The 14,013-nt window shown below is 47.9% G+C and overlaps 1 protein-coding gene across 1 annotated transcript in view; it reads right to left on the reverse strand.

Annotated features, from left to right (window-relative positions):
• Positions 1-202: 202 nt before the first annotated feature.
• Positions 203-14,013, reverse strand: part of LOC309560970 ((3R)-3-hydroxyacyl-CoA dehydrogenase-like) — a gene marked incomplete at its 5' end in the record, with an annotated part of 38,502 nt that continues 24,691 nt past the window's right edge. Inside the window, 6 exons of the mRNA XM_082264673.1 lie at positions 203-436; positions 2,087-2,161; positions 8,557-8,599; positions 8,683-8,767; positions 11,092-11,177; positions 13,789-13,884. Of these exons, the coding sequence (XP_082120799.1) occupies positions 420-436; positions 2,087-2,161; positions 8,557-8,599; positions 8,683-8,767; positions 11,092-11,177; positions 13,789-13,884 (402 nt within the window). The 3' untranslated portion in view covers positions 203-419. The remainder of the gene's footprint in view (positions 437-2,086; positions 2,162-8,556; positions 8,600-8,682; positions 8,768-11,091; positions 11,178-13,788; positions 13,885-14,013) is intronic.

Genomic DNA, 14,013 nt, shown 5'->3' on the forward strand with positions numbered 1-14,013 from the left:
CACTGTGTTCATTTAGAAAAAGAAGGGGTTGGTAAATTACCCCGCTTTCCATCCTAAAAACATCCCCCACAGCAGTCAGGGGGAGGGGAGAGGAGGGAAGCCAGCAGCACTGCGGAGCGGGCATAGTGATTAGGGTGTGCCCAGGCACACCTGGCACACCCCCTGCGCACGCCTGGGTTTCCTGCTCTGTTATAACAAAATGTCAGCTATAATTTTCATAATATATACAACATTTGTATTGCATTTTAAAGAAATTAAATTAAAAAAATATATATAATTTGGCGGTCCTATACTCTTTGGAGAGTGTACATAAAAGATTCACAGGCACAGAAACACAGAGGCAGCAGTTCTTCTCTCTTTACAAGAAGCTTGTAAGGTTCTTTCTGCTGCTCCATGGAGACTGCAGGTACCAGAGAGGATCATAAATAAAGTCCACCTGGAGAAAACAGGATGAAAAGAACAATCGTCACTACAGTCATCCTGATTTATACTGTAGCATTAATATTACATTTTCTAGAACTACTAAAATCATACATAGAGAACTAAATTTAAAAGTAGTTGTAAACCTCAGACGTGAAATATGAACAAAGCATATCCCTTCATAATGTGTACTTTTCACAATCCAGAGCACTGCTTGTGTCATTTCTGTCCACTGCCTCTTTCCTCTGCTATCAGCATCAGTCATTTCTGACAAGTTTTACTGACACCAAGAGAAAAAAAGTGACAGGGGAGAGAGCTCCAGCACACAGTGTGTGATTGAAAGCCTCAGCTCTGTTCTTGTGTGCTGTGTGGAGTGGGGGGGGGGGGGTCTCTTCCCTCCAATCAGGGCTCAGGTCCCTCACTGAGCTCTGCAGAGTGTAACTTCAGATCCCCGCCCCCTATTCAAAGCTGAGAGATCCTGTGCAAATTCTGGACTTTGTATGGTTGTAGAGAAGAGAGGGCTGCAGACACACAGGTACAACTGATGTAGGATGATTTGTTTCATCTCTATGTATCACGTGAGACCAGTCACTTCATTGGGTATATTTATGGGGTTTCCAACCACTTTAAAGGACAACTGTACCTTTCACACAATTGTCCTTTAATCGGTTCCCTTCATCTTCCTGACTGCAACCCACCTGCTCAGATATTTACCTTCCTCCTCAGACCAGCCATCTTTGCAGTGTGGCCCTGCCCAGCAAGAATGTCCCTATTGAGTCTTCCTCTTAGTGCGCATAGATGGTGCAGCGCCAGGGCCGCTGATAGGGAGGGGGACCACCAGTCCTCCAGTAGGGGGCCCGGCACACAGGGGGGCCCCAACAGCACAGGGAATCGGTGTGGTCGGGCAGAAGGGCAATTACAGAAGGAAGCCCTGTGCGGCCCTCTGCGGGCAGCAGCTGAAAGACAGTTTCTCCCCCCTCCTGCCAGCTTTCAGCTGCTGCAGGGAGAGACACAGACACAGGGCACCGTTCTTGTAATTGCTTCTCTGACACCGATCCCCCTTCCTTATTCTGCCTGCTTCTGATCCCTCCCTCCCCGTGTGTGCCCCTTTCACTGTGCCACCCCCCTTACCACAGCGCTGCTGGCTTCCCTGTCCTGTAAAAAAAATAACATATTGTAAATATATATATATATATATATATATATATATATATATATATATATATATATAAATATAATAATTTTGGTGTATTTTTAGTGGAAATATTGTCTTGATATAGTATAGGAGCCGCAACTTCCTCTCTCGCGGTATGTACCCGGAACGCCATGCGTTCCACCCGCCGGATATGCGTCCCAAGCTGACAGACCAAAAGGCGGAAGTGATGTGGTTACGCTCTCGACGCGTTTCGTCACACTGACGTCATCGGGAGTACCATGTTTTTGATGTAAAGGCGGTGTGCTGCACAGTGAAGAATGCCGCATGGAGGAGGAAGGAATGCTGGCGCTTGGAGTGGCACTTTTAATTTGCTCTGAGGCATCCTGTGGTACGGGCACTTTGGCATGACTAATTCTAACAGTTTAAAGTGGCTGAACAGTTTACTTGAATCACAAGCTAGAGCAAACACAAAGAAGATGCATGAAATGACCCCACCTGATTGGTTATTACCTGTCACTTCAATACTTGCTCCCGTTATATATCTACTGTCATTTGAAGCCAGGAATGCACAGACATCTGCGATATCTAGAACAGCAGAGGACAACTTTAACACTGTGACATACACTATATTACCAAAAGTATTGGGACGCCTTTTTTTTTTTTTTGTTTCAATATTTTTATTAAAAGTTTTTCATTTTACAACATAACAAGTAAGCAATATTAAATTAGCAAACAAGCATATGAACCTTTCTGAAAGCGGACAGCCTCCGGTAATACCGAAGGAGCATATATGAGTGGGGTGGGCTAGAACCAAGATAAAATCAGTAAACAATACGAATTAGCCCCTATATGATGCCCAGCTCTCCTACTTTAGGGTTCTGCCTTGTATGGGGTCCATAAGAATGAAAGGGACACCAAGGGAACCTCAGAGAAGTTGGGTTGGGGAAGACCACCCTAGAAAAGGAAGAGAGGAAAGGAAACACAGAGAACAGAGCAACAAAGATGGAGAGTATTGGATAAAGGAGAAGTTCTTCAGGTTTGTGAAAAGTGGGGCACTTGGTGCTGAATACACGGCAATTGCTATACGACGTATGTAGGCTCGTCTATGCGGTCTACAATTATCCAGCTCGGGGGTCCCCCTCCAAATACCGAAGCCACGGGCTCCAGGCGTTTTCAAAAAGTTGCACTTTATCAGCGAGTATGGCGGGACGCCTGCCTTTAACCGCACATGAACTTTAATGGCATCCCAGTCTTAGTTCGTAGGGTTCAATATTGAGTTGGCCCACCCTTTGAAGCTATAACAGCTTCAAATCTTCTGGGAAGGCTTTCCACAAGGTTTAGGAGCTTTGTGCACTGGTCCAAATCATTTGGTGGAGGGGGGATTATGGTGTGGGGGTTGTTTTACAGGGATTGGGCTTGACCTCTTAGTTCCAGTGAAGGGAACTCCTAAAGAGGAACTGCAGTCTACTCAAATAATTTATAAAGAAAACATCTTTGCCATTCTGAAGCTTTTCTTCAACCACTTTGCATATTATTTTATATATACTTTGATTTTGTACTTGCCAAATATATTGCAGAAATCTCCCTCCACTAAGTCTGGCTAAAGCTAGGGATGCACCGAAATTTCAGCCACCGAAATTATCGGCCGAAAATGAGCCTATCCCATTTCGGCCGATAATGGGTTAACAATGCCGAAATTAATGGCTGCCGTGAGGAAGGAGGAGGGCGCAGCGCAGGTTTGAAATGTCCCGCCTCTGGCAGGCCGGCCGCCCGCCTCTCAATGATATCCCTACTACTACGATCTGTGTATGAATGAAGTGACATACCGGGCGGGAGGGTGGGCGAGCGGCCGCTAATAGCTGTAACTATGTGAGCCTTCACTTCCCTGTCAGCGGGACTGTGTGTATGAATGAACTGACCTGACACCGGGTAGGGGGGGCGGGCGAGCGGCCGCTAATAACTGTAACTATGTGAGCCTTCACTTCCCTGTCAGCGGGACTGTGTGTATGAATGAACTGACCTGACACCGGGTAGGGGGGGCGGGCGAGCGGCCGCTAATAGCTATAACTATGTGAGCCTTCACTTCCCTGTCATGCGGGTATCTCCTCTGACAGGGAAGTGAAGTGAAGCTCACATAGTTATAGCTATTAGCGGCCGCTCGCCCAGGGTGTGTCAGTTCATTCATACACAGATCGTAGTAGTGACATCACCGGGAGGTGGGCCGCCGGCCAGAGGCGCGTCTTTTGAATGAAGGACACCGGAGGAGCACTCAGCAGAGTGAGAGTAAGGAGATTTAATCGTTGGGATGGGGAGGGACGCTGAGGCAGAGGGGGGGGGAGGCAGTGGCGGCCCGTGCATAGGGGGCGCCAGGGCGCCGCCCCCCTACCCCTAAAAAAAAAAGAAAAAAGAAAAAGAAAAAAAACGAACAAATAAAGTTGTTCAAAAAAAAAAATTGGGTTCGCCGGCCTTGCCTGAAGGAACTGGTGGCTGGGGGGGGGGTGGGGTTACGTCCCAGAAGAGGCACCGATTGGCTGCCTTCTGGGGGGTAGGGGGGTATCCTGGGCGCAAGTCTTTGCGGTTGGACACCCCCACTTTCTGATATCCTGGCTGTGATTGGTCCAGTCTACAGCCTGGACCAATCATCATCCAGGATATCGCTGACGTCGCAATGGGGGCGGTGCCGGTGCGTGCGTCAGTCACTCACCGTCACCGCCGCTCAGAGAAGAGGAGAGGCCACCCGCCGGTTCCCGCCGCCGAGACGAGGGAGAAGGACCCGCCACAGAAGAGGAGGAAGAAGCTGAGCCGCGCCGCCGCCAGGTAAGTTTGAAGGGAGCAGGCTGCCCGCCGCCGAGACGAGGGAGAAGGACCCGCCGCAGAAGAGGAAGAAGCTGAGCCGCCCCGCCGCCAGGTAGGTTTGAAGGGAGCACGCACGCTGGCACTCTGCAATCATTGGGGGACAATGCTGGCGCTCTGCAATCATTGGGGGACAATGCTGGCACTCTGCAATCATTGGGGGACAATGCTGGCACTCTGCAATCATTGGGGGACAATGCTGGCACTCTGCAATCATTGGGGGACAATGCTGGCACTCTGCAATCATTGGGGGACAATGCTGGCGCTCTGCAATCATTGGGGGACAATGCTGTGGCGCTCTGCAATCATTGGGGACAATGCTGGCGCTTTGCAATCATTGGGGGACAATGCTGGCGCTCTGCAATCATTGGGGGACAATGCTGTGGCGCTCTGCAATCATTGGGGGACAATGCTGTGGCGCTCTGCAATCATTGGGGGACAATGCTGTGGCGCTCTGCAATTATTGGGGGACAATGCTGTGGCGCTCTGCAATCATTGGGGGACAATGCTGTGGCGCTCTGCAATCACTGGGGTACAATGCTGTGGCACTCTGCAATCATTAGGGACAATGCTGTGGCACTCTGCAATCATTGGGGACAATGCTGTGGCACTCTGCAATCATTGGGGACAATGCTGTGGCGCTCTGCAATCATTGGGGGACAATGCTGTGGTGCTCTGCAATCATTGGGGGACAATGCTGTGGCGCTCTGCAATCATTGGGGGACAATGCTGTGGCGCTCTGCAATCATTGGGGGACAATGCTGTGGCGCTCTGCAATCATTGGGGGACAATGCTGTGGCGCTCTGCAATCATTGGGGGACAATGCTGTGGCGCTCTGCAATCATTGGGGGACAATGCTGTGGCGCTCTGCAATCATTGGGGGACAATGCTGTGGCCACTCTCCAATCATTGGGGGACAATGCTGTGGCCACTCTGCAATCATTGGGGGACAATGCTGTGGCACTCTGCAATCATTGGGGTACAATGCTGTGGGCACTCTGCAAACATTGGGGGACAATGCTGTGGGCACTCTGCAATCATTGGGGGAACAATGCTGTGGGCACTCTGCAATCATTGGGGGAACAATGCTGTGGGCACTCTGCAATCATTGGGGGAACAATGCTGTGGGCACTCTGCAATCATTGGGGGACAATGCTGGCACTCTGCAATCATTGGGGGACAATGCTGTGGCGCTCTGCAATCATTGGGGGACAATGCTGTGGCGCTCTGCAATCATTGGGGGACAATGCTGTGGCGCTCTGCAATCATTGGGGGACAATGCTGTGGCGCTCTGCAATCATTGGGGGACAATGCTGTGGCACTCTGCAATCATTGGGGTACAATGCTGTGGCGCACTCTGCAATCATTGGGGACAATGCTGTGGCGCTCTGCAGTGATTGGGGACAATGCTGTGGCGCTCTGCATTGAAAGGGGCTCGCACGCTGAACTCTGCATTGATGGGGGCACGGAACAGTTGCATTGAAGGGGGCACACACGCTGAACTCTGCACAGTGTTTATTGCATTGAAGGGGGCACAGCACAGTTGCATTGAAGGGGGCATGCACGCTGAACTCTGCATTGTGGGGGCACAGCACAGAGTTCATTGCATTGAAGGGGGCACAGTGTTTATTGCATTGAAGGGGCACAGCACAGTGTTTATTGCATTGAAGGGGGCACAACACAGTGTTCATTGCATTGAAGGGGGCATAGCACAGTGTTTATTGCATTGAAGGGGGCACAGCACAGTGTTTATTGCATTGAAGGGGGCACAGCACATTGTTCATTGCATTGAAGGGGGCACAGCACAGTTGCATTGAAGGGGGCATGCACGCTGAACTCTGCATTGTGGGGGCACAGCACAGTGTTTATTGCATTGAAGGGGGCATAGCACAGTGTTTATTGCATTGAAGGGGGCACAGCACAATGTTCATTGCATTGAAGGGGGCACGCACGCTGAACTCTGCATTGAAGGGGGCATGTACACTGGTCTCTGCATTGAAAGGGGGCATGTACGCTGGTCACTGCATTGAAAGGGGGCATATACCATCTCCTGTACCATGACCTGTGACATGCCTATACCATCACCTGTGCCATGCCTGTACCATCACCTATGCCATGCCTATACCATCACCTGTGCCATGCCTGTACCATCACCTGTGCCATGCCTGTACCATCACCTATGCCATGTCTATACCATCACCTGTGCCATGACCTGTGACATGCCTATACCATCACCTGTGCCATGCCTGTACCATCACCTATGCCATGCCTATACCATCACCTGTGCCATGCCTGTACCATCACCTGTGCCATGCCTGTACCATCACCTGTGCCATGCCTGTACCATCACCTATGCCATGCCTATACCATCACCTGTGCCATGCCTGTACCATGACTTCAAAGTCACGCAATTTTTTACTGCGTTTTTTGACGCGAAGCAATACCTATTACATTTTTCTTTTTGCGCCTCCCCCCCAAAAATTTTGAGCACCAGCCGCCACTGGGGGGAGGGTGTACTGCCGAGGGGGACGCTGAGGCAGTGGGGGGGGGGGGTAGCTGAGGCAGCTTACCAATGGTATTAGTATTATGCAGCATGAGGGGGTTAATGTATTGCCACTGCTGGTCACTGATGCATTAGTGACCGACAAGTGGCAGTTAATTAACCCCTTTGTGCTGCATTAGTGCAACCAGTGTTAATTAACACTGATACTGGTTGCACTAATGCAGCACAAAGGGGTAAATTAACTGCCACTGGTCGGTCACTAATAGATGAGTGACCAGCAGTGGCAATACATTAACCCCCTCATGCTGCATAATACAAATACCATTGGTAATTAAATTAACCTCTTGCCAACCCATCACAGTACATATACTGTGACAGGGTGGCACCGACAGGTGTACGTCGCTACCTGTTTTTGGTGTATGCCCCTGTTCTATCCATTTTAAATTTTTTTGGGGGAAAAAGTAATTTCCGGTTTCGGTTTTCCTCCAAAGGCATCCTGCATTTTCGGTTTCGGCACAGAATTTTCATTTCGGTGCATCCCTAGCTAAAGCCATTTTAACTCTGGGCAGCTGAAGCTGCTGCCTGTTCACTTCCTGGATTTTCACGCTATAAACAAAAAAAGAGCGTTTATTTTGAAAAAATAACAATATTTTTAAATTTTTTTTATATGAAATTCCCCCCCAAAAAAATGTAAAAATCAAAATTGTTTTAAATTTTTGGCCAATTTGTTTTCTGCTACATATGTTTGGTAAAAAAAATCACAAGCAGCGTATTTTGATTGGTTTGCGCAAAAGTTATTGCGTTTACTAACTAAGGGAAAGATTTCTGTCATTTTTGTTGTTTTTTTTTTTTTAACGCGTAATGGCGGCTATCTGCGATTTTTTTTGCGGGACTGCGACATTGCGGCGGACAGATCGGACCCTTGACTGACATTTTTGACACTTTTGGGGGTACCAGTGACATTTCTATAGTAATCAGTGCTATACATATGCACTGTTACTGTAAAAATGACACTGGCAGGGAAGGGGTTAATTTTATTGGAGAAGGAGGGGTTAATGTATGCCTGGTGCTTACTAACGTGTGTGGGGGGGAGGTGACTGAGTGACACAGGGACAGATCGCATGGTCAGCTATGCTGAACCCTGCAATCTGTCACTCCTTGTCACTTAGGAGATCCGCCCGCTCTGTTTACACAAGCGGGCGGATCTCCAAACTCGATTCCCCGACGATCGGGGAAGAGCCAGCGGCGATCGCCGCCACTCCTCCCCTGGCCCAACTCTCGCTGTGACTGAGAACAGCGGGAGCGCACCTCCGGCGGCTCTCGAGCGCCGCCTACAGGTGAGGAGTCCAGCGACGTAGGTCTACGTCGCTGGACGGAATCGAGCCACTTTGCCGCAGTACGGTCAACGTGACCGGTCGGGATGTGCTTAAATAACCTTAGACTTCCATTATGGTTCTTTGAAATTCCTTGCTGGACAAGGCTATATCTCTTTTTTTTTTGTTTCAAGTCATGACCTGTATTTTATAACACTTCAATAAAAATTAATTGAAAGTGAAAACTGAAAGCAAAAGGAGGGAAAAACAGAAATGAAAATAAAAACTTAGCATGAAAGTTTGTCATTTACCTTCTGGCTGACCAAGTCTTCCCATTGGAATCAGACCAGCTAACTGCGGGCAAAGATCCGAAACAAAGTCAGAAACCCGAAAAACACACAGAAACACACATACAGACAGAGTTCACATCATCTCACTTTGTCCAGGACTTTCTGTGGGACTTTGTCAGTCATCGGTGTGGCGATAAATCCAGGCAATACGGTATTACATCTGATATCGAACCTGGTGAGGTGACAACAGAAGAGAAGACAGGAAGCGCTAACCCCTATATGAGGCAGTCTACTGATAGGTGTGATAAGTCATTTAGATTATTGATAATATCATACAAAGGAACAGTGATGTGCCACGTCCCATAATCCTCATCAACCATTCAGATTTCAGGATTTCAAAGTTGTAAGATCAGAAAAAAAATTGCCCTGCACAGTCAAAGCCTAAATTCACTTTAACCACTTGCCTACTGGGCACTTAAACCCCCGTTCCGGCCCAGGCCAATTCTCATCTTTCAGCGCTGTCGCACTTTGAATGTTTGAAAGGCAATTGCGCGGTTATGCAATGCTGTACTCAAATGACATTTTTATCATTAAATAATTGTGGGTAATGTGATTGCTGGGGGCTGCACTGTGGGGGGGGGGGGCACTGTAATCATTGTGGTGCCCCTTTGCAGTGCAGTCCTCTTTGTGTCGCAGTGCTCCTTTGCATTGCAATGCGGGGGACCGGCTCTGTGGATGTCTCATCGCCGGTCGCCCCTGAGGTCGACCGCCCCAACCCCCACCCCCTGTCCCTGAAGGAATTGGTCTGGAATTCCTGAGCCTGTTTTTTTGTCCCAGTGAGGGCCTGTTTCCCACTGACACCAATAATGGGCCATTATTCCTCTCACTGACACCAATGACGGGGCACTATTTCTCCCACTGACACCAATGATGGGGCACTGTTCCTCCAAATGACCCCAATGATGGGGCACTATTCCTCCCACCGACATGAAGGATAGGGCACTATTCCTCCCACTGACACCAGTGATGGGGCACTGTTCCTCCCACTGACACCAATGATGGGACACTATTCCTCCCACTGAAACCAATGATGGGGCACTATTCCTCCCACCGACACCAATGATGGGACACTATTCCTCCCACCGACACCAATGATGGGACACTATTCCTCCCACTGAAACCAATGATGGGGCACTATTCCTCTCACTGACATCAATGATGGGGCATTAATCCTCCCGCCGACACCAATGGTGGGGCACTGTTCCTCCAACTGACACCAATGATGGGGCACTATTCCTCCAACTGACACCAATGATGGGGCACTATTTCCTCCACCGACACCAACGATGGGGCACTATTGCTCCCACTGACACCAATGATGGGACACTATTCCTCCCACTGACACCAATGATGGGACACTATTCCTCCCACTGACACCAATGACGGGACACTATTTCTCCCACTGACACCAATGATTGGGCACTAATCCTCTCACTGACATCAATGATGGGGCACTATTCCTCCCACCGACACCAATGATGGGGCATTATTCCTCCCACTGACACCAATGATGGGCACTATTCCTCCCACTGACACCAATGATGGGACAATATTCCTCCCAATGACACCAATGATGGGACACGATTCTTCCTATTGACACCAATGATGGGGCACTTTTTCTCCTACCGACACCAATGATGGGGCACTATTCCTCTCACTGACAATAGTGATGGGGCACTAATCTTCCCACCAACACCAATGATGGGGCACTATTCTTCCAACCGACACCAATGATGGGGCACTTTTCCTCCAACCGACACCAATGATGGGGCACTATTCCTCCAACCGACACCAGTGATGGGGTACTATTCCTCCCACTGACACCAATGATGGTGCACTTTTCCTCCAACCGACACCAACAATGGGGCACTATTCCTCCCACTGACACCAGTGATGGGGCACTATTCCTCCCACCGACACCAATGATGGGGCACTATTCCTCCCACTGACACCAATGATGGGACACTATTCCTCCCACTGAAACCAATGATGGGATACTATTCCTCCCACTGACACCAGTGAAGGGGCACTATTCCTCCCACTGACACCAGTGAAGGGGCACTATTCCTCCCACTGACACCAATGATGGGACACTATTCTTCCCACTGACACCAATGATTGGGCACTAATCCTCTCACTGACACCAATGATGGGGCACTATTCCTCCCACTGATACCAATGATGGGGCACTATTCCTCCCACTGACACCAATGATGGGGCATTATTCCTCCCACTGACACCAATGATGATGGGGCACTATTCCTCCCACTGACACCAATGATGATGGGGCATTATTTACTCCCATTGATGCCAAGCATATTCTATTAACACATTGGCCCCCTCAATGTGTGAAGGACAGTAAACCAACCCTTTTTTTAGAAAGTTTGGAGACCCCCTGCTAATAAATATAAGTTCTTAAAGTTCTTTAGGCCATTGAGATCTGAGGAAATATTAATTCTGTACAGATTGCTTAACAGATAAAAAGAGTTTTCTCACTTGGCCAGTTCTTTAGCAGCGGTCTTAGTTAAACCTTCTACTCCAGCCTTAGATGCAGCATAGTTGGCCTGACCAAGATTGCCCACCTGTGAGAGACCAAAATAATTGTTTGAGATGTAATGATATCTACTGACTGTCCCAATATGACGATATTCAGCCATCACTGGATGTAGACTGGAAGTGGCTGCAGGAAAAAGCTGACAAACAATAAAGGAAGGAAAAACCCAAAAACAGAATTTGAAAAAATGACACTTGTTTATAATACAAAGTGCTTTAGCAAGCTAAGGGGATTAATGTATGTATAGTGGACATACCATCAGATAGGCTGGGGAAGGGTGGGGGAGGGGGTCCAGCAGGACAACCTGGGCTCCATAGAAGTGGGTTAAATGATGCTGGCCATCAGACTAAGGACATCTTCTGGCAGAGAAAAAGTATTACGGGGGAAATCTCTGGACTGAAGCTGAAGCTTGCAGCAAAAGCTGGTTTTGCTTTTTTATCTTTTAACCACTTTACCACCGGAGGATTTTGCTGTCTTACGTCCAGGCCACTTTTTGCGATTCGGCACTGAGCGACTTTAACTGACAATTCCGCAGTCATGCAACGCCGTGCCCAAACTAAATTTACGTCCTTTTTTTCCCACAAACAGAGCTTTCTTTTGGTGGTATTTGATCACCTGTGCGATTTTTACTTTTTGCGCTATAAACAAAAAAAAGAGCGTAAATTTTGAAAAAAATAACAATATTTTTCACATTTTTTTATATGAAATTCCCCCCCAAAAAAATGTAAAAATCAAAATTTTTCTTAAATTTTAGGCCAATTTGTTTTCTGCTACATATGTTTGGTAAAAAAAAATCACAATAAGCCGATTTTGATTGGTTTGCGCTAAATATATTGCGTTTACTAACTAAGGGAAAGATTTCTGTCATTTTTGGTGTTTTTTTTTTTATCGAGTAATGGCGGTGATCTGCGATTTTTTTTGCGGGACTGCGACATTGCGGCGGACAGATCGGACCCCTAACTGACATTTTTGACACTTTTGGGGTTACCAGTGACATTACTACAGTAATGAGTGCTATACATATGCATTGTTACTGTAAAAATGACACTGGCAGGGAAGGGGTTAATTTTATTGGAGAGGGAGGGGTTAATGTATGCCTGGTGCTTACTGACATGTGTGGGGGGAGGCGACAGTGACACAGGGACAGATCGCATGTTCAGCTATGCTGAATCCTGCAATCTGTCACTGTTTGTCACTTAGGAGATCCGCCCGCTTTGTTTACACAAGCAGGCGGATCTCCAGACTCGATTCCCCCAACGATCGGGGAAGAGCAGCGGTGATCACCGCCACTCCTCCCCTGGCCCGACTCCCGCTGTGACTGAAAACAGCAGGAGCGAGCCTCCGGCGGCGCGCAAGCGCCACCCAGAAGGGGAGGAGTCCAGCGACGTAGGACTACGTTGCTGGACGGGAACGAGCCACTTTGCCGCAGTACAGTCCCAGTGACTGGTCGGCAAGTGGTTAATTGGATATTCATTTTTATGTGAGTTCTGCTTTAAACGCTTGCCAGATATACTGCGGCAGGCTGGCTCGGCTGCACGAATTCACGTATTGGTATGTCAGTTTGCGGGAGCTGTCAGCAGCACGCACCTGCCGCCACTAGGCCGCGCGGGTGCTGATCCACGGAGCCAACGGCCGCAATTGCCACCGGCCACCCGCGATCACTTCACGCTGAGAGAGAATGACGGTCTGCTGTTGTAAACACAGCTGACCGTTGTTTTCTCTGAAATGATCACAGAGCGCCTGTGATCCTTCTATACAGGACCACAGGTCTCTATGGTCATTTCACAAGCCCATCCCCCATACAGTTAGAAAATACTCCCCTAGGCTCACACTTAACCCTTTGGTCACCACTGGGTTAACCCCTTCCCTGCCAGTGTCATTATTACAGTAACAGTGCATATTTTTAGCACTGATTACTGTAGAAATGTCACTGGTCCCCCCAAAAGTGTAAAAAATGTCAGTTAAGTGTCCGATCTGTCTGCCGCAGCGTCGCAGTCCCGCTAAAAATCGCAGATTGGCGCCATTACTAGTAAAGAAAATAAAAATAAATAAAAATTACATAAATCTTTCCCCTAGTTTGTAGACGCGATAACTTTTGCACATACCAATCAAAATACGCTTATTGTGATTTTATTTTTACCATAGATATGTAGCAGAGTACAAATAGGCCTAAAATGATGAAAAAATTCGATTTTTTAATTTTTTTTTATTTGGGAATGTTATGTAGCAGAAAGTGAAAAATATTGTTTGTTTTTTCAGAATTGTCGCTCTTTATTTGTTTATAGCGCAAAAGATAAAAATCGCACAGGTGATCAAATACCACCAAAAGAGATTTCTATTTGTGGGGAAAAAAGGACATCAATTTTATTTATGTACAGCGTTGCTCGAGCGCGCAATTGTCCGTTAAAGTAACGCAGTGCCGAATCGAAAAAATGGCCTGGTCATTAAAGGGGCAAATCCTTTTGGTCCAGATGTGGTTAAAGCAGAGATGGGGCCATGATGTGGACCAATTAATATTATTCAGTCAGAGTTTACATCTGCTTAATTAAGGAATGGCCTCACCAGAGTTATAACAACTAAAATGTTTTCTCTTATCACTCTCCATCTCTGGGACAAAACTTGATACTTCGAGGGCTCACCTTTCCCACAATACTGCCAATGTTGACGATGGAACCTCCATTTTGTCCCGTGGCTATGATAGCTCGGGCCACGGCTTGTGTGATCAGAAATGGACCCTACAGGAAACAAAGAGAATTAACCCTTCACCTTACTCTTAACAAACTTTCTACTATTACTACAAAAAAATCGAACGATCATGGTGACCCACCAACCTCCCGACAAACTGTTGATGATAGGTTGCCCAA

The sequence above is a fragment of the Pelophylax lessonae genome (genome assembly GCF_965119305.1).
Source record: "Pelophylax lessonae genome assembly, chromosome: 7".
In the NCBI taxonomy this organism is placed as follows: Eukaryota; Metazoa; Chordata; class Amphibia; order Anura; family Ranidae; genus Pelophylax; species Pelophylax lessonae.